At 39.6% G+C, this 22,686-nt stretch overlaps 1 protein-coding gene across 9 annotated transcripts in view; it reads right to left on the bottom strand.

Moving 5' to 3' along the window:
• Window positions 1-1,135: 1,135 nt before the first annotated feature.
• Window positions 1,136-22,686, bottom strand: part of PCLO (piccolo presynaptic cytomatrix protein) — an 80,620-nt gene continuing 59,069 nt past the window's right edge. For 3 of the 9 annotated variants that reach the window (XM_039354610.1, XM_039354611.1, XM_039354614.1), the window contains 10 exons: window positions 21,006-21,099; window positions 20,376-20,447; window positions 18,307-18,487; window positions 16,465-16,659; window positions 15,191-15,373; window positions 11,439-11,625; window positions 10,804-10,871; window positions 8,734-8,868; window positions 7,990-8,135; window positions 1,136-5,673 (listed from right to left, as the gene is read on the bottom strand). In XM_039354610.1, coding sequence (XP_039210544.1) covers window positions 5,533-5,673; window positions 7,990-8,135; window positions 8,734-8,868; window positions 10,804-10,871; window positions 11,439-11,625; window positions 15,191-15,373; window positions 16,465-16,659; window positions 18,307-18,487; window positions 20,376-20,447; window positions 21,006-21,099 — 1,402 coding nt within the window. In that variant the 3' untranslated portion in view covers window positions 1,136-5,532. Of the gene's footprint in view, window positions 5,674-7,989; window positions 8,136-8,733; window positions 8,869-10,803; window positions 10,872-11,438; window positions 11,626-13,105; window positions 13,275-15,190; window positions 15,374-16,464; window positions 16,660-17,502; window positions 17,594-18,306; window positions 18,488-20,375; window positions 20,448-21,005; window positions 21,100-22,686 lie in introns of those variants that run through there. The other 6 variants (XM_039354612.1, XM_039354613.1, XR_005558046.1 and 3 more) reach the window with 6 other exon arrangements.

The following is a 22,686-nucleotide window of genomic DNA, read 5'->3' as shown; positions in this document are numbered from 1 at the left end:
CCTAAAAAGCATTTTTCCTTTTTTTTTCAGCACTTGGGTTGGGGACACCGCCTTATATACACAAAACCCTTCTTTCCTCGCTGGACCATCGTCGAGCTACTGCTCGACTTACAGCCATTCGTTTAGTAACTGACCAAAGTGGAAGTAGTGACTTAGGATCTTTTTTTTTCACCAGTTAACGACCGCTGCAGCATTCTCGGCGGGCACGTGGTCAAAACTCGGACGACGGGGCGACCGGTTCCTCCTTTACGACGGGGGTCCCCGCGATCCTCCTTTTTGCGACGAGGGAGGGGGAAGCCCGGTTCGCTTTGGCCATCTCCGGTCATTAAAGATGACAAGCGACTCAGGGCTGCGGCCAAGAGAGGTCTTAAAATGGGGCAAAACTCACCGAATAACGGGCGGAGGAGATGCCGGCTTTTAAAAAGCAAGTCTAGTTTTGTTCCTGAACTCCTTTGATCTGCCGGAAAACCCGGCACAACTCTCCTGCGGAGTGTCAGGAACCCCCCCCCCCGCCTTCCGTTTCCCTCCCTCCCTCCAAGCCCCTGCCGGGAGCCAGCAGCGCTGCCCCTGGAACCCGGCCCGACCTCGGTTTAAAGGAATTCCGCTTTCATCCTGATAAAAGACACAAAACCTTTCCTGGGTGGAGGATTTTGGTCTCCCCCCCCTCCTACACAGGGGGGATCAGCCCCTTTAAAAAGTGATGCTAGGTGGGCATCAGGCAGGAGGAGCAGAAGCCCTGTTGGCATTTCACAACTCCGTCCACTTGCTTGATATCCACCTGTGCAGCATTTTAGTATCGTTGCAATAAAATATTGCTCCTATTTCAGTGCACAATAAAAAATCCTGTTTAATAATGGGACTCAGAAATAATCCTTTACAATTTCTGATTAATCTATAGACTGTTATTGTTTAGTGTTATTGTTTCTTACTCAGCCATTTCAAACAGGTGCACTAAAGAACTTAAAACCAATCCTTTACTGAAGACAATAATCTACAGTGGCTCCAAGGTCTTCTGGAGTTCTCTTATTTCAACAGAGCCAAAACTGACATGATACTTCTCTTCTTTTTTGGTCCATTCATTTTTTGTTGTTTATTCAGTGCAAGATTTCAGTGATAGAAGAGATGGGTGTGTGTGTAGGTGTATATTTTTAAATATTTATTAGCAAGGCTGGGTTTAACAGCCTTTGAACAAGACATTTTACATAGGTTTTCAAGATACATCCTGTATACAATCACTAAACCATAACATGGATTTTATAGACATCTGAGAACTGATTTAAAAGCCTTTCTTGTTTTGGACATTCTTGCAGATGTTGATGAAATAATTTGAAAGGTTTCTTTTTCTTGGAGGATTGGAAGGCAAAAATGAAAAAGTTAATTTAACAAAACACTGCAGAAGCATGCAACGTTCATTGTGGAAATATTACATCTCTTCAAAGACCACTATAGGATGGGTGTGCATTTGGTGCTCCTGTTATCACTGTTATTCTTTTCATTACTACTCCGAATATCAGGGAAGTTATGAATTTTGTCTAACAGAAGGATGGCATTGAGGTCAGTTGTCACTGCTGAGCGCTCACATTTTTACAAAATGCAGCCAATTTGTATTGACAATGATATGCTAAAATAACAGATAAGGTCTGGAATCTAAACTCAGCTGTGTTACTCAATACAAAAATGTATATTTACAATATGATAACATATTAAGGAAACAGCTTTCTTCAGAATCATATTGTTCAAGTTGATGATATATATACAACTATATGTTTTTTAAAAGAAACCATCAGAGTGCTTGTGATGTTGCAGAAATAAGTAAACAAATAAAGGAACTACCAGTAAACAAATTACAATTAGAAGAGAGAGTATCCAGATATTATTTTAGTCCAGCAGCAATTTCTAATTCAGGATCTTGCGCAGAATTACACACTCAATTTTCCTTCAATATCTTCATCACATGAAAGAGGCTACTATTTTGTTTACTTATTTCCATCACAGATAGAGCCATGCTTTCATATGTAGAATGACCTATAATTTGAATATTTAATTATCAGGTGTGATTTAAATAAAAAGCCAAAAATACACTTTTACATGAAATCTTTAGAAATGGAAAGCAGACTAGCTTACATACAATATAAGAGATGTTTACTGTTGACTTTTTCATCCTAAGAAAAAGAAGCCATATCAGCTGGTTACCAGCTACAGATTCACACTCCCCATGTTTTGCCAAACAAACGATATAGGCATTTAGAAAAACACAATTTAAGTAACAATAAGGAGCTGGATTTTAATTTTACTGGCATCTCCAATGCACCCACAACGAGGCACCCCTATTTGTTCTGGCAGGCACCCAAGAGGTCTTTCAGAGGGGAGCATGCAGGGAGAACATAGAACAAAATAAATAGCATTTGTGTTGCTCCTTATACCATCCCTTTAAAGAATTAGGTTAACAAAAAATATTTTAGCATTCATCACAGGAACTGAAACACTTTGGATCATAAAGTGGCTTACCAGATGAAGGGGTGTGTGTGTGTGTGTGTGTGTGTGTGTGTACACAAACACACACATATTCTTTCACAGAAATGATCCCTCACTTGTCAATACACATACAGGTTCTGTGCTTTCACTCATATTTCAAATTTTTCCCCCTGAACAAGACTTATTACACAACAGTATTTTTACCTTCAGCTCAGTAGACTCATGTGATATACAATAAAGCTCATTGTGCCACCAACAAGACATATTTTCCAAGAAATCCATATCAGGAGAAACTTCACTCTCAGATAAGAAGTCTTGTTTTTTGTCTGATGGAAGAAATAAATATAACACAATTTCTCCCAATCCCATCAAGAGGAAAACGTATACACTGAAATATCTACATTTTCTTAAATACTAAGTTTCTGTGATTTTTCTCTGATAAAAAAATAATTGCCATAAGGATTTTTTTGTCTTCATTAATAAAAAAAGAAACTCCATTGCATAGAATGATGCTAGTTATCTGATCCCGAGAAAAGCTTCAGAGACAATTGCTAGTCCCAGCACTGGTGCAAGAGGGATCGGCTGATGGACAACATCAGTAGCACTGAACCGTATTTGAAGGACGTGAGGAGAAAAGAAATTCTAGCCTTAATAGAAACTATTTTCCTAACAACCGCAAATTGTCACAAATTAGGTACATTCCTCAAAGCAGGACTGTTACAGTATGAATAGCTACGACAGGTCCGAAACAGTGGAGCTTCGTCCCATGCAGGCCAGTGACTGAAAAATCTGGAGGGCAAAGGACATTTAACCCAGGGTAGCAGAATTAAGATTTCTTTTTTAAGAGCAAATACATGAATATTGGTATTCACATAAATAGTCACTTGCTCTTGACTTCCTCAACCCATAGCAGCATTGCTGCAACAATAGCCTAACTTTCTCAATTAAGAGCGATAATTAAAGACTTATTCATAAGCCTTCTAATTGTTTCTTCCTAGTTCTTGAAATCTCCATGGCAACCACTGGAATAGTCATTGCCTTTGTCATAAACATTGAGAAGCACAAAATTGTCATTCATTTGCACAAATTGCACATTTCATAATTTAAGATTGACTCACTCACATCTCTAGACACCTGACACAGAATGAGGGAACTGGCTGCTTCAGAAACTTTCAGAGGTATAGTTTCAGTCTATGTAAGACATTTGCTCTCCTTCTCTTGTGGTACCCGTAGGCTGAAGTACTAAATCATTTCTGCATGATTTGGGGGAATGGCCATGCCAATTGTCCTCAAGAATCCAATTAAAGTAGATATAATTATCAGGAGACAATTGAAAGTTAAATTAGAATGTTGGCTGGTTACATCCGTTCATATTATACTCTATTGCTGCCCTGCCCCCGGCTGTTCATTACAGATATAAGTAATGGCTAAAAACAAAATCGGGACTGTGAACCCTTTCTTAGTTATTTATTGCCTAATGAAGTGTTCCTTTATTAAAACATAAAATATAATTTTAATACTCTCTTTCCAGCATTTATTTTCTAGCTTCTGGAGCTCCTGAAAAATGTTCACTGATTAAATTAAATTAAACAGATTGTTTAGAATTTATTGTTATTCAATTTATAATTTTCAGATATTTTAACTTTAAAGGTAGTATAATAATCACTGCCATTTGAAGTCAAATTGTTACTTGGCTGTGCATATGGGCTTTTGATACTGCACAGATCCTATAATAAGATCAGAAAGCCAATCAGCATTGTTACAAGCTAGGGCTAGGCCATTAATTCTGTTTTGGCCGCAGAAGCCATAGGCTGATTCATTTGTACTCCTTCTGCAAAATGCCCAGTGGATGGTAATGAATGCTGCAGGCTTAGACTTCTCCACAAATCCCTCCGTCGCTTTGGACTAAGACCTGCCATACAGAGACCACACAAAGCCCTCCTCTCTGCACTGTCCTTTCACCCAGCAGAACGGCGAATGGAGGTGCATGTTTGGGATGAAATCTGTAATATGGCACTATGCCAATTATGGAGGGTGGTATCACATTATAGAAGTCATTTAAAAAAAAAGATTCATAACTCCAGAATAAGCTGAGGACCAGTGGCATAGTTAGTGAATCTAAACCACAGATAGCTTCAGACTTTTGAGTCTCGGTTCCTTGTGATCAACAACAGCAAGACCAGCAGGCAGTGGCATACAGTAAATAGGCATGTCTGTTTAGAAGCCCTTTAAATCATTAACTTCATTATTTGTAAACAAGAGACTGAGAAAGGCAGGGAGGACTGTGGCTTCTTTCACAACTCAGGGCTACGTTTTATTTCATGCTATGGTGGCAACTGTACAACAAATCCTGATTCTCCCCCCCCCCCCATTTCTCTCTCTCCCTTTGGACTTAATGTTCTAGGATCGTGATTCTGCATTATTCACACGGAGAAATACTGAAATTATTACTCTGAACTGGTACTCCAAGAAAAGAAATATAAACATTGCTACTATTTAAAATAAAAATAAAAGATACTGTGTTTTGCCCCTAGGGCACCATCTTACTCTGAACGCTCTAAAATACAGAAGAACAGAGCTGAATAATCTTCTGATCGGTGAGACTAGGAAGGCCGTCCCTGGGTGCTTTTGCATAAAAGGATCCCCCTTCTGATGGCACAAGAGAACCCAGGTTCCATTCTCTGGGAGTCTTGCCTCCAAACGCAGCCAGAGTTTCTGCATTCCAGCTGCCTTCGTGCGCAGGGACACCCTTCGTTTACATGGCTACAAAGGTTTTAACATCATTGAACCCTTGATTCGCAGTCCTTATTCCAGTGGACTTGTTTTATCATCTGAGCCAAGGGTGATGTTTTTCTTTTACTGTCTTATTCTAGCTTTTTACATAGTAAAACCAGTGGACTAGCCTTCATAAAAATGTGCTAGGTAGCCCAGAACAGATGTTACTTGTTTCATATTCTGGAAAGCCTACCTAAGCCTAATATTAAAGTGGAGTCCTGGGATCACACAAGGAGACTCTTCCAGCTTGAACTGTCTGACACCAAACAAGGACATCTTTGCTCAATGGGCTTGTGTGGAACTAACTAAAAGTTTGTGCCAGTTTACAATTCTTTTCCTAAGGTCCACTTTATCAAGCCAAATATATGCTTCACCAATCAAGGTTTTCTTCATAAACTTTCCTCCATTGGAAACAAGAAGAATCTAGGGGAAAAAGCAAAAAGTAATATATTTCATATGACATTAAAAAGCACTTAGAATACCCTTTAAAAAAAAGTGATCAAATCATTTTAACTCTTTGCATTAAAAAGGCTATTACACAAAACATTCCACATGACATGGAATATATTCATCATATATGTCATTTATTTGAGCAATGGCCCATTTTTCCCCCAAGAGGCAGTTTATGGGAAACTTCCATCCAATGAATGTTATTACATCACAAAGAAAGACATTGGAGCGAAGGACTACAATATACACACGTGCACACACAACATCCCCCCCCTCCTCAATGCTTTTAAGCTCCAGTCTGTAACCTAGTGACTCTTTGTCAACTTTTTAAAACTGGCAGTTTTAAGGAAAATATAGAAAAAACTCATAATAGTAAAAAACCATTAAGAAATATGAATAAGAAATGTAATATGTAGCTATTCAATTGGATCATTTATCAAATAATTTCTATTACCAAAAACAAACCAAAGAACAAACAAAACCAAACTCTACGAATTAACATTAAATTAATATAAATCATCAAAAGGTATCAGATAAATTAAATAATCCATAATATGTCTACTCTCATAGAATATTATTTATTTAGCTTGTATAGATCATGAAAACTATGTGAAAGGGAAACATTGTGTGACAAAGAAGAATCACGAAGAACTCAATCTTGACTGAAAGAGGTCTTACATTTACTTATCACTTTGATCAGGAAGTTTATATATCAAATCATGCATTCGACCTTGCTGGGGTGGAGGCCATCGCTCAGGATGTCACCAAGGGGGGGCCAGTTGCTGAAGGAGGCTTGGCTATTGGATGAGCACTCAATTAATCACCACATAGAGTTACTGCCTGCTTATCAAGCACTAAGGAAGTGGGAACAACAGCGTAACGACTTACAACGAGTGCAACGGGCACGGCCTATGCAAGATCAGAACCGCGGGCTCATGCAACGGCAAAGAACTATGACCAGCGAAGGGGAGAAATCCTCAGTGTGATCTGCGCAGGAACCAATGATGGGAGGCGGGGTGCCACATACACTACAGGGGGAGATGGCCATTGGACAGGAAACACTGAGGGCAAAGGGAGCGACAACAGGAGAGGCGATGATCCCTGAACCTACAAATATACAGACGGATGCGAGACAACTAGAAGCAATACGATTAGCTGGGGCGGGTAGACCAGTAACGCACTCTATGAGCAGAGCGCAAAAACAGCTGGTGTTATAAGCAGGCTTTCAAACCTCAGGCATTCCACTCTGACGACATCGGCAGTTAGCCGACGAAAGCTTAGTTTATTAAACAGTTGTTTTTTATATTTATCCTGGTGTTCGACTATTTTTCTCAACATATATATGTATGTATGTATAATGTCTGTATCATGTTTAAAGGACATTAAACTGAGCAATATGCTCCCGTAAAGTGCACAAAGGTCAGGATGGGAGGTGCAGAGTGAGTCATAATGAGAAATCATACAATGGTGCTCAGGACTGGAAAATATTGTCAGCTCTTTCCTTAAAAACCCAAAGAGTTACAATACCACCAAAACAAAAACACTGATAATTTGTCATTGTTGTTGGTTAATGTTGAACTATAGGATATCTGAAATATCTTCCAAATCATTTGTTCTATTTTTTAAAACAGAAACAAGATGGGCTTATCTCCAGTGTACAACACAGTTTTTTCATCAGTTCGAAGAAGGCTCCACACCCATTTGCACTACTCAGGAGACTCTGGGGACACAGATAAGCCTCCAGGTGGCCTCAATGACTCTCTAAAAGAAGGCAAATGAACACCTGTCTGCAAGGAGCATAAATCCTTCCATTCTCCACCATCCAGTCAGAGCTGAAGAAGCTTCTGGGATTAGAAGTGAAACGTCTTCAAGGAAAAAACAAGAAAGTCCAGTTGCCTAGTGAAAAAGCACCTTCAGGATAACTATAACCTGGATGACTGAGAATCTCTATAGACAAGATGGAATTACAATAACCTCAAATGAGAACTTTTAAAATCTTCCTCTCATTTTTCTACTCAAAATGTCACTTGAAAAATTTACTTATGCTCAAGGAGAAGAGCATGGAAATGCTGGGGAACATGATTTTCTGCAGACAAAATTGGAAGAATTGGTCAAGGTGGCTTGCTAAAATAAGCAAAATAGCTGACAAAATTGGGACAACATTCCTAGAAACATTAGAAACATCAGGGTCAGGTGAGTGAATAAAAGGTGAATTTCAAACGCAAACGCGGAAGGTCTGCCGAGGGTCAGGGGGCGGCAGGCGCTGGGCCCCGGGAGTGAGCCAAGTACCTGGAGCGAATGGCCAGAGGGGCTCAGGCTGAGCCGGAAGGTCTCGTTGAAGGAAGGCTCTCGGTCGTGCCGGCACACTCTCGTTTTCTTCTTCACCACCCTCTTTTGAGTCCCAAGGTTGACGACGTACAGCTTTACATATAAATCTGTGGAAACAGATGGTTTGGCCTATTTTATAGAACACTCAGAGATTCGTATTTAATTCAGGATAGCAAACATCATTAAGATCTGAAAGGGACTCCTCTTGGCTATTTCTCCACTCAGTATCTTAACCTCTGGCTGTACTTTGAGCCTCACGACACCCCCTGTGATCCCAAAGCTGTCCTACTGGCTATGGAATTGACTGAATAAAATTCTGCAGAAATCTGTATATGAGGGTAAGATTAAAAGCCCATGAATATTACAAAAGGGAAATAGGGCTATGATTTATTTCAGGACTCACCTTCCACCCACATGTGGAATTCTATTTCTACTCCATTAGATATTATTCTATTACACCAAGTGGCCTTTACCTGATTAAAATTGTCAGCCCAACTAGGATTATTGGATAATTCAGTTTGCACATGAAAAACAGTTTCACCCAAAGGGCATTCAATTTATGAGAATAATCTTTTCCCCCTTTGTATCTAATGGCAAAAATCCCACTATGTTATTGCTGTACTTAAAATAATTAATATAATATGTAGTTGGGGCCTGATTATTTAAAAATATTTAATAAAATACCGACTCATGAACAAATGATACCTGGTAAATGATCTGGAGATTTAAACTTGTAAGTTATATTCCTGCATTGCAGGATTTCCACTATTAACTGTTCTCCATCGGTCTTCATTTCCTTCTTTAAGGCAATCTTTATTTCACCCATCACCTGAGTTTTGCCTGTAATAATAAAAGAAAGCAAAATTAATTTAGCCCTACTGAAAGGAAATGCTGCTTTTCTGCCAGATTACCCCTGATATCCTAGAATTTGGAACAGAAAGAGTAAAAAGAGCAAGGGAAAAGGAAAAAAGAAAGAGAAAATCAAAAATATAACAAATAGAAAAGAAACTGTAGAGAAGTGACTTCCAACCTTTAATCACAAGTATGAACAAATTATACATCTTCCCCATTAGAAATGACTGCCTCTTTGTATCATATCTGACCTCATTGTATAAGCAAGTCCTATCCCAGGGTCAGCAGAAAGTTCACAAAGGGTTACCAGAAGTAACAATATGGTTTGTTTAAATCTTGATCAAGTTAACCAACTTTACAATCCTTCTTTGTCTTAATCTTTAGCTCATTTAAATATTGTTGCAGGATTTGATTTCTTCACATTCTACCCCACCCATCTCACTTAAGTGACATTTTAGCAAGCCTGTTTTTTAAATCCAATAAAACAAATTATCCAGGTCCCTTTTTTGGTTTATCATTTGTATTTTCCTTGATGTCCAGTTTCCTCTGTACATCCAGTGAGATTTTTTCCCCGAGCCATTCTTAGACTTCCTTTTAAAATCCACTTTTGGGATCACCACTGTTTAGTCAGATAAAATTTATCCCACATTTGCCATTTCTTCAATGTCATGTTTTGGACAAAATGTATCATAGAGAAAGGCATTATCTATGACACTGTTGATATTGTGGCTATTAATTTCAAGCTCTATTCTTCAAAACTCTCTAATATTTTCAGTATTGTAATGTTTTACTCATTTTTAGGTCTCGGTTAATTAACAAAAAGTAGACTTGTGGTTCTCCCCCCCCCTTAAGTCTTTAATCCCCTCTAGTGTCTATTTTTTTGAAATTATAAACTTATTTATCTTAGTTATGGCTTGCAAAAATCAAAATATATTTATTTCCCATGAGAAGCTGTTTGTTTTTTATAATTGGTTCTAAAATCTTATTGTAATAATTTCTATATTCTAATATTATCTGCATTCTTAGTCTGTTTATATCTTCCTAAGACAGGGGTCTTCAAACTTGACCCTTTTATGACTTGTGGACTTCAACTTCCAGAATTCCTCAGCTAGGCATGCTGGCTGAGGAATTCTGGGTGTTGAGGTCCACAAGTCATAAAAGGGCCAAGTTTGAAGACCCCTGTCCTAAGATAAAAATCTTTAGCTTTTTGTCATTTATTTCAAAGCCTTTCAATATTTAAGCTTACAATTAAAATTTCATTTCATTCAGGATTGAAGGCAAACTCACCAGACATTTTCAAAGTTGTCATTCTGAAGTTCTCTAATAGCTTGCAAGAATTTGAGCCCAACAGGATATATTTTTCATAATGATTCTTATATCAGTATAACTAATTTTATATACTAGTTTTAATTATCCTTGTACATCACTGTATATACTAGTTTTAATTATCCTTGTACATCACTGGATGGGACAAATTGTCCCTTTTCTCACAATCTAATTGGAGATGCATGCAGTTTAGCATTTAAATCCAGATTCAGATGAATAAGGTTTTCTTACTGACAGTTAGGTTCTTTACACCAGAGGTTCTCAACCTTTTGGGCACGAGGGACCAATTCCGTGGAGAAAGGTTTTTCCACGGACTGGAGGTTGTGTGGTTTTGTGTGCTGCCTGCATCCCATGGATGGATCTTTGCTTGTTTGTGCGGACCAGTTGCTGGCATGCCATGGCCCGGTACTGGTCCACGGATTGGGGACCCCTGCTTTACACTGAAAGGGCTATTGTTGCTACCATCATAGCATTTTTGGTTACAATAAAGCAGAGAGTTTATTTCTTATAAAAATAGCATTTAGATTAATAGAATAGCAACAAATATTTTCTACAGTCTCCTAGATAATTCATTTTGAATTGAGACAGACACTTTACCTTCAATCTCTTTTAATCCTACCCCTGATTGCTTCACGGCTTCTTGTCCATTCTGGCTCATCTTTCCTCTGTTGAAAAACATAGATGGTCTGCTATTAACAAAGGCGATTCTTTAAATGTATAAATATATAAATCTACAGAATGACAAAAAAAAAATTGCAGTTGATCACAGAGAAGTAAGTAGGATAGTAAAAAATATGCAAGCCTCTTGATTCCCTATTTGAAAAAGGCAGCTGCTTTCAATAGAAGATAACATTAGAGCTGCCAGATCGGGCCTGCAACATGATGAATGGCAACAAAGACGTGCCAACAGCTTTACAGTTTTGCCACTGCACATTGTTAACCTCATCTGAATATGAGCCAAAACCAGGGGCACCAAGAGCCTGCTTAACTTTCTAGATTAACCAAGTGGGGCTCAGTACTGCTGCTGCTGCTGCTGCTGCTGAAAGAAGCCACTTGCAGCCCCCATGTGTGCCACAATGAACTGTCCTTGAGGAGACTCCGTGGCTGGAAATGGGATGGGAGGGCAGAACGATTCGACGGCAGGGAAGGCAGCTGCTTCCTGAGGTCTGAAGGGCTATTCTATCTTTTCTGAGTGATTAGCAAAAAAGACAGTCCATGATAAAAAGCCGTACATTCTTGGAATGGGGAAATGGTTGCTGTCCCCCGTAGTGGTGGTGGTGGTGGTGGTGGTGGTGGCGGCGGTGGTGGTGTTGCTGTTGCTTCCTTCACTGTCCACACTGTATCCGCTGCCAAAGGTGCTGGTGGATGAGCCAGTGGAAGAGACCGAGCTTTCTCCTGGCCTGTGGTTGGCAGACCTGGCTGTAGGGAGTAGAAAGAGTGACAGGGATTGGATCCCACCGGTTGGCTGAACTGATAAAACTGTAAGCAATTTAAGTAAGATCTGGCTATTTGCAAGATGGAATGTAAAGTATTCTCACAAGATTCTCCCGCCTTGTGCTGAATTTTGGTTTTAGGGTTATGCCATACCTTTTCTGGGTGGGCTACGTGGGTGTAATTGGGCTGCAATTATAGAATCTGAAGTTAGCATGGCTGAAGACTAAAGGCTATGTTAGCTGGCAGAAGGCTATTCTGGCCAAACAACACATTGTTCCCATAATTTCCTCAGAGTTATTGGATACTTAACCACATTAATCTATCAGTAAAGATGCCATTGTAGAACTAAGTCTTTTTAATTCAGGTGGCTCAAATATTACAATATGAACAACAACTGTTAAAAATACAGTAAATAGCCAATTTGACTGAAGTCTTATCAGTTAAATCTCAGACTGAAGTCTTATCAGTTAAATCTCAGCTATTATATAGTCAGTTTCTTGACTAAAAGTGCTTGAATATATTTCTTCAGTTAAAACTGCGCACAACCGGTCGTAAGTCGAGGACTACTCAACTGGTGCAGCACCGTTTGCAGAATGGGACTTTTGGCGGGCTCAGCAGGGCAGAGACAGCCTGGACAATTCCTATTGGCTTTTGAAAGCCAATAGAATTAGACTCTATTCAAGAGAGTCTATTCTATTGGCTTTCAAAAGCCAATAGAATAAAAGGGAGTAGCACAGCTAAGGAAAAGGGGGAAAAAATGGCGGACTGCGTTGTTTGGCGACCCCCGTGAAATGGTTGTTCGACCCCAAATGGGGTCCTGACCCACAGGTTGAGAACCACTGGTTTAATTTCAATTCCCCAAAATAATCTAAGGAAACAATACCCATTTAATGATCCCAAATTCAGGAGGGGGAGCCAAAATGGAGAGAAGGCAGCAATACCTATAAAGAACCCCTCCTAAAAGTTTACTTTTTATCATCTCTTTTTTTAATCTTTTGTTTTAAATATCAGCCCATTTTATTTGACATTTATCCTTCCACTTTTTTTCCCCCAGTGGGACAGTCTTATGCTGGCCTATTGGAAGCTTCAACATATAGGAAGAGTAGAGAAAATCTTCTTGGAAAAAAGAAAAGTGAGAAGAGGCTCTGACTGCAACATGGCCAGGGAGAGCTGACCACCCCTGCAGAGAAGGGTGAGAGGCGAGGGGTCATTCAGCTGGAGGGGAGAGAGGTGTGAAAGCCACCAATATTCCCTGCAGCCTAATCGAGACACTCTAGGAACATCAAGTCATAGAGCAGTGAGAAGGCAACGGGGACCTAAAAGAAGTTATCTTGTCCTGAAGCTTCCTCAACTCCATCTCCCTTTATTTTCTGGAAGCCCCTCAAGATCTGGCTTGAGTCACTTGCAACCATCAGATGTTGAGCTGGCTTACCAAGAATAAAGAATTTTCAAACAGAAAAAATACCTTACTGTGGATATCTCTGTACAGTAAGGACAGCCTTTACCAGACCAAGATCTGAGCAGCTGGGCTCCAGGGATGGCTGTGGCTGCTTTGGGGCTAAGGCTGACCGACCTCTGAGATCTCTCAATGGTGGGTGGTGGGCGGGGAGCGAAGGAGCAGCTGGGGGGGCCTGCTGGCGAGGGGGCCCCTCAGGAAATGCCAGAATGGGAGAGGGCGGGGTGAAATAAAACAGACAAACAAACAAACAAACAAATAAATAAATAAGCATTGAGAAAACATTTGTGTGAGGCCCAAAGTCCTTAAATATCTTTAACCAACTGAGGTTGCTGTATGAAAATATTGGCACTGATTTAGCAGACATTCAACTTTATTACTGGGCTTTCTTGTTATTTTCCATATTACTGTGAAATGAGATTTTTTTTGGTAATATTGCCCTCTTTGGATCAAATTATAAAAATGTGTGACTCTTTTGAAATCTTGACAAGTTTTAGTCTTTAGGTATATTAATTAGGGATTATTTGCTTCCAAACTTGTAAGCTGCTATGCACATTTGATTATTAATATTTAAGATTTGAACTAGAATCACATGAGAAATTGACACCATGGAATAATCCATGGTTTGAAGAGAAGAGGTTTTATTAGAAAGCATGGGCTAAAAAGGGATAAAATTGGTTTATCTATAATGGTTGTTTTAATGATTTGCTACGATATGTTCTGACTTTAGGACTTACCCAGAGTTTTTGCTTGAAATTATCTACAGCTGAAACGTGCACTGACAAAATTGCACAGCCCAGGTACCTCAGTGGCTGGAATGCTAGTATGCTTAAGAAATTCTTGAATTGAATCAACAATTAAACTTTACTTAGAGTTAAAAAAAAACCTGGATGAATATTACCATAATTACACACTGGAAATTTAAAAGGAGAAAATACGCATCCCTAGAAAATTAATGGCTCCAAATCTTAAGAAATGTAAAATATACTTAACAATGAAACTAAATCAACAAAAAAATATTGTTTCTTTTTTATTCGATCTCAAATAATGTTTGAAAATGCTGATTATTAGATTTGCATGTTTGCCTTTGCATCCTTGACTGTTTTATTGTCCTCAGAAGTTCCATATATGTGTTCACGACAGAAAGTGGAAAGCGCAAAGCAGGCAGCATATCCAGCACAAAACCTACCTACCCATTCACAACCAACATCTGACTGAGTTAGAACGACATTGCCCTTCCTAGTGGATGCTTGGAGGCTGGTTAAATAAAGACAGGGAAGAGGGGGCCACGTAGCCAATAGGAGGAAAATTTGTACCTCCTATTCATTCAGAAAACAACCAGGTCGTTTGGGTTCCTGGAATGGCGGAAGGGCCATCTTGCTTTTTGAACAGGATACAGAAGAGTTTAGGAACAAGCTAATTTCCAGCTCCTCTTGTCTACCATACCACGAACAAATGAACATACTCCAGTTGAAATTCAACGGCTGCCTTCACTGAGTCTCTCTATTCAACTTCCAGGGAAGAATTTTCTTTTGAAAGATAGATTTTTCAAAGCAGAATACATAGCATATATCAAAGTGATAGCACCAACATAACAAAACAACAACAGCATCCATGTTGTAATTCATGTATGCCACAACAGATTTTAGTTGTACAAAAAGATTGGTTAATCATGCTCAAGGAGTTCAAATTAAACACATCCATTTAGTTGGCAATATCAGCATGATGCATTCGAGATTTGGAGGAGGATGGACACTCTCTGTGTTAGAAAGCTCAACCATTTATGTGTCTAGCGCTTCAGCAATTAAGAAATCTTATTCTCTTTTAATCCAGTAGAACAGGGGTCTTCCAACTTGGCCCTTTCATGATTTGTGGGATTTCAACTCCCAGAATTCCTCAGCCAGGCATGCTGGCTGAGGAATTCTGGGAGTTGAAGTCCACAAGTCATAAAAGGGCCAAATTGGAAGACCCCTGCAGTAGAACATTACCGCTATGAGCGGAGGAGTAACTTCACTGTGCAACGAATTAGCAGGCCCGGCCAGAAGGCATTCGATTTGGGCCAGGGGTTCCTGGGCCGGATGTCTTTCTGCTCACCTCCTTCAGGGTTGAAGGGTCCATCGGACATCACTTTCCTGAGGGCTAGTTGGCTTTGCTCTTTGTTGTCACTGGCTGGTGGAGGCAGATTGTCAGACTGAGTTCTTTGAATTGGGAGGACTCCCGCTATGCTGTGTCTGTGCAGCTTCCTTGCATGATTAGACTGACCGCTTTTATGGGTAGCTGTGGCAGTTATGGGTGAAATGGAAACCCACAATATGTACCTCAGATGGAACCAGCTTAAATGTTAGTCATGCAAACAGAAATAGGGAAATTCTCCTTTCAGCATTTAAATAGGCAAGTTTCTTTGAATTCCAAAGAGACATCACATGAAGAGCAGTAAATGGTAATTAAACTGGCTGTTTCTTTTTAATTAAAATAAAAGGATAAAGAAGACACAGAGGATTTTATTTCCTGCCTTTTGCGTTACGCAACAGTGACTGGGCACCAATTATCATGGAGACAACAAACGGTTGCCACAGTTGGATTATACTAATTTGCCACACACTAAATCCTCAACCTCTAATTCCAAGAAAGAATGATTTACACGTGATGAAATACAGAAAAGCTGTAATTGTTAAGCCTCATTGCTAACTAACATTTTTTTATACCCTCATATAATATAGGCTCCGTAAGGCTAATGATTACATTGTTAACAAAGCCAGTATCTAATTTTAATTGCAGCCAATGAATGTCTGTCTGGGTGGTTGTACTATATTATCATTGACCAAAGAAAACATTTTAAGGATATTGCTTTAAAAAAAATAATTTTGTCAAAAGAAAAGAACATTTACCAATTGAACCAAATACATTCTTTCATTTTGTTTTTCAAATTCTGATGTTCTACAACAGATCTACCCCATTTGATTTTCAAATTTAATATGCTGTTTTTATAAATTTTCCACAATTCTCAGGTGGGGGTAGAGCTGGAAACAAAGTATATAATATTTAAATTAGTTGAGGCATTTAGTGACACCAAAGGAAGAAAACACAGCAAACCTTTCCCATAAAGAAGTGCAGGATTGTGACTTACTGAGCAAATGGAATACATGCTGGAAAAACAACCAGTTTAGTGGCATTCTATATCTCAGTAGAAAAGGAGATTTGTATTTTCAGACAAACACACAGAATACTGAACAGGTGAAATGCACAAATGTGCCCAGAGCGGAAAGAAAAGGCCAGGAGCAGGGAAGACGGGGGAGAAGGGCAGGGGAAGAAGGGCCACAGATGAGAATTAAGCTGCCATGCTGAGGAATTTTATTTGTGCCCTTTACTTGGTTGGAGACGGAGCTGTTGGACAGCGGCTTCAGCAGCAGCGATGGCTGCCCCAGCATCTTCAAGGTGAGTTTGAGTGACACTGGTTTTGCTTTGGCTGCGAGATGGTCCGTGAGACCGCAGATGTCCCTCAGAGGAAGATTTGGAACTTCCTGGGCTGCTGTGGGACTTCTCAATGGTGGGCATCTGCATATCTGGCAAGAATTGGGGGGGGGGAAGAGGGGGGAAATATCAGGAATACAGTATGTTATTCTTCTCCCACCTCAGAGCCACAGAGTAATTATGCAGGCAATAATAATAATAATAGTTGGAAGGAATCTTGGAGGTCATCAAGTCCAACCCCCTGCTCAGGTAGGTAACCCTATACCATTTTGGACAAATGGCTGTCCAGTCTCTTCCTAAAAACTTCCAATGTTGGAGCATTCACCGCTTCTGGAGCAGGTTGTTCCACTGGTTAATTGCTCTAACTGTCAGGAAGTTTCTCCTTAGTTCTAGGTTGCTTCTCTCCTTGGTTAGTTTCCATCCATTGCTTCTTGTCCTGCCTTCAGGCGCTTTAGAAAATAGCTTGACCCCCTCTTCTCTGTGGCAGCCCCTGATATATTGGAATACTGCTATCATGTCCCCCCTGGTCCTTCTCTTCATTAAACTAGACATACCCAATTCCATCAACCTTTCCTTATATGTTTTAGCCTCCAGTTCCCTAATCATCTTTGTTGCTCTTCTCTGTACTCTTTCTAGAGTCTCAACCTCTTTTTTACATCGTGGTGACCAAAACTGGTTGCAGTATTCCAAGTGTGGCCTTACCAAGGCATTGTAAAGTGGTATTAATAGTTCACGTGATCTTAATTCTATCCCTCTGTTAATGCAGCCTAGCACTGTGTTGGCTTTTTTGGCAGCTGCAGCACATGGCTGGCTCCTATTTAAGGGATTGTCCACTAGGATTCCGAGATCCCTCTCACAGTTACTACTATTGAGCAAGGTACCCCCTATACTATACCTGTACATTTGGTTTTACTTGCCTAAATGTAGAACCTTACTTTTTTCACCATTGAACTTCATTTTGTTAGATAGCGCCCATCATCCCTCAACTGAAAACCACGGGTGGGGTCTTCTCCTCATCTTACTTTGCTGTGTTGAGAATAGGAAGCAGAGAATAATGTCCAACCCTCTAACCCTTCCATAGACTCTGAAGAAACAAACTTCCCCCACTCTCTCCGGCCCCCATGTCCATGTGCTACCTGCTCATTCTGGACGTTTGCTTGGTTGGATGCAAATAATGCCTCATGGCCAGAACAGGCTAGGAACTGTATTGGCAGAAATGGAGGTCACCTTCTCTTAATTCTTCATCACTTCCAAAGTGAAAATGGGGTATGTTTCTTTGCTTCTCTTTTAAAGTCTCCCTTTCCCCATTATATGCCCTCCCCAGCGCCTCCCTCTCTTTGGGAAAATGGCCTTCAGTGGGCCGCAAGGTAGCTCAGTTGTTCATTTGTTGCTTGGCAAAGGAAGAGCCCCCCCTTCAGTGGCTCACCAAGGGCTCTAACAGGTTCTACACTCCTAAGAAGTGGTGGGCTCAAAACATGGCAGAAACCTTCCCCCCCCCACATACTCCCCCCCCTTTTAACTACGAGTGGTTTCTCTATCTCTCTATCTCTCTGGACCTAAAAATATCTTAAGGTTATTTCACTGTCATACTTAAGAAGTGAAATAACTTCTTGGGTAAAACAGGGGATCCACTGTGCCTCACCGTCTGATTTCACATCAAACGGTCCGTATAAAGCCAGAGTTTACCAGGAGAGCCTACCCTGATGTCCGCAAAGAGAGGCCAGGGAAAATAGTCTTACCTTTGGATGGGTCAGGAAAAATACCATGACTTCTGCTCTTGATGACTGACGGTTTCGGAGACTGTTGGCTACCCTGCCCTGAGTGGGATCTCCCATGGTCAAAGTTTTCACTCTGCTCCTTCAGAACGTACCAGCGAGGAGTGTTATCCAGGGGAGAGGCACTAGACAGCTCGATTAAGACCTACGCAGCAACAGACAGCAAACCTCCAGTTTTGAAAAAGCTACACTATTCTGGGTGCACTAAATCTCAAAACTCACTCCAAACCCATTTTATATAACATTCTTGTTATGGTGACTGTTCAATATTTGTGTGCAATGTCCTTATTTCAGGAGATTAGAAATTAAATTGTGAGAAAGAAAGAAAGAAAGAAAGAAAGAAAGAAAGAAAGAAAGAAAGAAAGAAAGAAAGAAAGAAAGAAAGAAAGAAAGAAAGAAAGAAAGAAAGAAAGAAAGAGGGAAGGAGATGGTAACACAAATGGAGATGGCGGGAATGTTTACTTCCATCTATATGGCACTGGATGGGAACTTAAAAGACTCTAAAAGTGGAAGGAAGAAAAACGGTCTAGTTCATGAGCCTAGACAGAGTCTCTGAGGGTCTGAGTGCTCTGGAATGATGATTGGCCGTTTTGAGGAGAGAGTTGACGAGAGAAAAGTGCTCCAAGAAAGTACAGCTGTTTTTCTGGGAGTGATCGTTTTAAGAATTTCAGGTATTGGAAATGGATGTTGGCTTCACCCAGAGCAGAAGACAATATACACATTTAAATATTTCATATACACCCTTTGGGGTATCCTAAAGTATCTGAGTATTTTCTCCAGAATTTCACCTTCTTTAAAAATGAGATGGGTTTTTGACTTCCGGTTTTGCGCAGTAGCGACCGGGCATGGGCTTGCAGATTCTCCGCACCCCCACGGCTAATTTTGCCCTGCCTGGGGACCCTAAGTGGGTCTAAGTTGCCCCGGAGAGGCAACGAAGAAAGAAGGGTGCTCCAGCAATTCTGGAATGGCAGCGGCCGTTCTGTTCAACTTGGGGAAAGCCTTCTAACCCAACAGGAGAAGGCTGGCCGTATTGCATCAACCAGCCCAAGCTACTTGCAACCGAAGTCCAAAAGCACTAACCAGCACAACTGTGAACAGCATGCTTGAAACTGGGTGAGGAATTTGATCTTCCCTTTTCTATTTTACATTTAATTTCCTGGAAAAGATCCCCAAGAAGCAAAATATCTCCGAAAGGGAAGGAAGGGGATTTCCACCCCACCCTTATACTAACGGAGGTGGCAAATTAATCTTTTTATTGAGGATCAAAATATATGGAAGTGAAATAAATATAAAACCTGAAACTTAAAACTTAAATCTGGATAAATCTAAAATTGTTTTAATGGTCAAGACTCTCATTTCAAAGATAATTGTTCATTTTGGAAATTGAAAAACAAATAGTTGCTGACACCTAGTGGCAGATGAAGACTACAACAGCTATGACTTTAATATAAGACTTGGCAAAATCTGGGAAAAGCTAATCTGGGTCTGTGATCGTCAAAGCTTTAACAACAAAGAACAGCTGTGGGGAAAAAAAGACAATAATCTGGGCTGTAAACAAAGGGAAAACTTGGGATTGGGACAAGAGACTTCAGGAAAACCCAAGCTGCAGGATTGACGGGGAACTGAAAGACACCCCAAAAAAAAATAATGGCAAACTATCTCCTTATTCTTGGCATGAAAACGACATGGAGGTCTTACCTCAAACTCAATGGAAATTATACTTTGCTTTTAACTTTACAGCCTAATGCTAAGTCAGTTTCTTAAAAGAAACAAAAGTTAATTGCTATGATGACTTTGTTTATGTATAGTTAAACCCTAATAGGTGGGTTTGCACTTTTGGCTAAGCCAAAAACAAAGAAATCCATGGTTTCCTAAATGGATAAATGTCACAAGACATTACTGTGCATCTGTCTCTGTCATGGGGCCTCAATTTGGACAAATGTTTCTTGGGATTTAAAAAATATATCATGAGATTGTATTGTCATCTGAAGAAAGGAAAAAATTAGCAAAATCAAGGAAAATAGCAAACTTACTTCACCCAAGAAGTCATTAGAGGAGAATCTATCATAATCCCAGACACTGACTTCCAGAGTTTTCTTTTTCAGCTGCAAAAGATAATTGATTTTAGTTCCCATTGTGCAATTCACACCCAGCCCACAGAATATGCTCCACTGAATAATACCTCCCTGTAACCCTCTATGGATCGGCAAGGTGACCACCTAGCAATCATTGTCCTCACATCAACCTGGGGGGGGGGGGAGATCTTTGAGACCAATTCCAAGTGGAGAAGTTCTTTGGTCAAGCTTTGACCAGGGGCATCCCATTAATAGACCCTATGAGTGGCAATCTGGAAAGGTGTAAGAAGTATTCTTGTCCAACTCCTGCTCTGAGTATAATTGGCTAAAGAACTTGGACAGAGGGATCTGTAACCTGTTTATTAATGTCTCAATTTTTTTGGAAGGTGAAAGGAAATTTAGTTCATAAGGATATCATGGCATAACTGACATTTTAATTTAAAGACCTGATGAAAGGTGTTTTGATCTAATGACTCCATGAAATTGAATATTCAATTTAAACTGGAAGCAGTTTCATTCTTGATATATCCTTATCTCAGGAACAGCATTTGTCCACACCAGGAACAAAATATGCCTTAAGCCGCATACCTGCTCCATGAAGATGCTTTTATAAATAACCGTCTGGTTCCATTCAGGATTCAAGCTTTTCTGTAGGTATTTTGTCTTTCTCTTGTTCTCAACGCTGAAATGAAACAAAGGAATGCAACAGAACATCACTTTCATAGGTTTCCTATTGTTTCAATTCATAAACAATTTTAACACATCTGATGATTAAACTTTCAGGCTCGTGTGGTCAAATGAGATTAGATCTCTTTCAGTGTAAATGATAATCTTCTATTGAGCATTCTCCATATTGTCTTTATTAAAATTAAAGTTTTGAATTGCCAACACACCTAGTTGGAAGCTTTTAAATCTCTTTTGTACAACTGAAAACAACACAAGGAATATATTGCATTTACAAATTGCTTCTATACAATAATATTTATAAAATAATGATGAAGCACTGGTTTTCCTGAAAAATATACTCAGCTGATAAGACAGATAAATAATACAACATATTATTTCCTAGCCTTGGCTTGCCTTTAATTATAGGAGAGTAATTCCTGTGAAAATCATAAAGGAAAACTCAAATCACTATTGTATTAATGACAAAAACACTAATTTAATATTGATTAAACTGTCACGTGTTTTCCCAAGCCTGAAAAAATACATGTCCCTTTACTGCTGGGAATGTACATGGCAGGTCATCCACTGTATATCAGCTCTTAATTGGATCAGTTATTTCATATAATTATTTTATATAGAGAAACTTAAAGAACATTAAGTATGTTATATTTTAGGACTTTGAAAGATTCAGTTCTATGCATGCTAATGGATCTCTGCAACCTCACCTTTGTTTTAATTATGTTTTAGGATTATGCATATCTTACAGGGCACTATTGCTTTCAGGAATATCCCTCTGAACTGAAATTAATTATTATATAATTTTAAAGTCAAGTTGTCTCTTCCCATTGGCCAATAATACAGTAATTTCTAATAAGTTAGCTCTGCTATAAAAATATGGTTTCTTTAAGCAAATTAATTTTTGAAGAGAAGTGCAGAAATTATATATCAGATATATAAGGTCGGCAAATAGTTAAAGCCTGAATGTACTATGTAACTAGTGTCACTTCAGTATAGTGTATGTGTGTGAGGGATCTTTGCAAGCATGCAGTAAGACACTTTTTATGCATGAAATGTTTGGAGCATTTTCACAGGATCCCAAAACAGCTTGCTAGTCTCTGAGGTTGATGGATCAAGAGGGGTGCTTTGCTTATCAAGTGATTTAATACGATCGATCCAAATATCTAACCATTTTAAAAAAAAGTGCAATTAAAATTGAGCTATATTTGGACACTAACTCATATAGCAAGTATCCCATAAACCCCAAAGAAACTGATATAAAATGGAAACTACAATTTATGCATAAAAATGATTTTTCTGTAAGGTATTTGCATTTGCTAGCAAGCAATTCATGTTAGAGAAGCAGAACAGAATAATTACTATTTTTTTCCCTTCCCAATGTTTTTCTCTGCCAGATTATGTTGATCCATTGGTTGTGACAGGAATTGTCTGACCGTCTTGTCATCCAAGTCTGACTTTGTGCCCTGAGCGAGCGGGACCGCCCAAAGTCAGCCAGCCTGCTTTCAGGCTTAAGATGGGACTAGAATTCACCGTCTCCTGGTTACTAGCCTTATGCCTTACTGGAACAGGCTCTCAGAATAATTAT

Source organism: Crotalus tigris, unplaced genomic scaffold (assembly GCF_016545835.1).
Source record: "Crotalus tigris isolate CLP2741 ecotype Arizona unplaced genomic scaffold, ASM1654583v1 scf7180000018563.1161478300:1536566, whole genome shotgun sequence".
NCBI lineage: Eukaryota > Metazoa > Chordata > Lepidosauria > Squamata > Viperidae > Crotalus > Crotalus tigris.
Note: the sequence above shows the minus strand (reverse complement) of the source record. Positions and strands in the feature narration are given on the sequence as shown.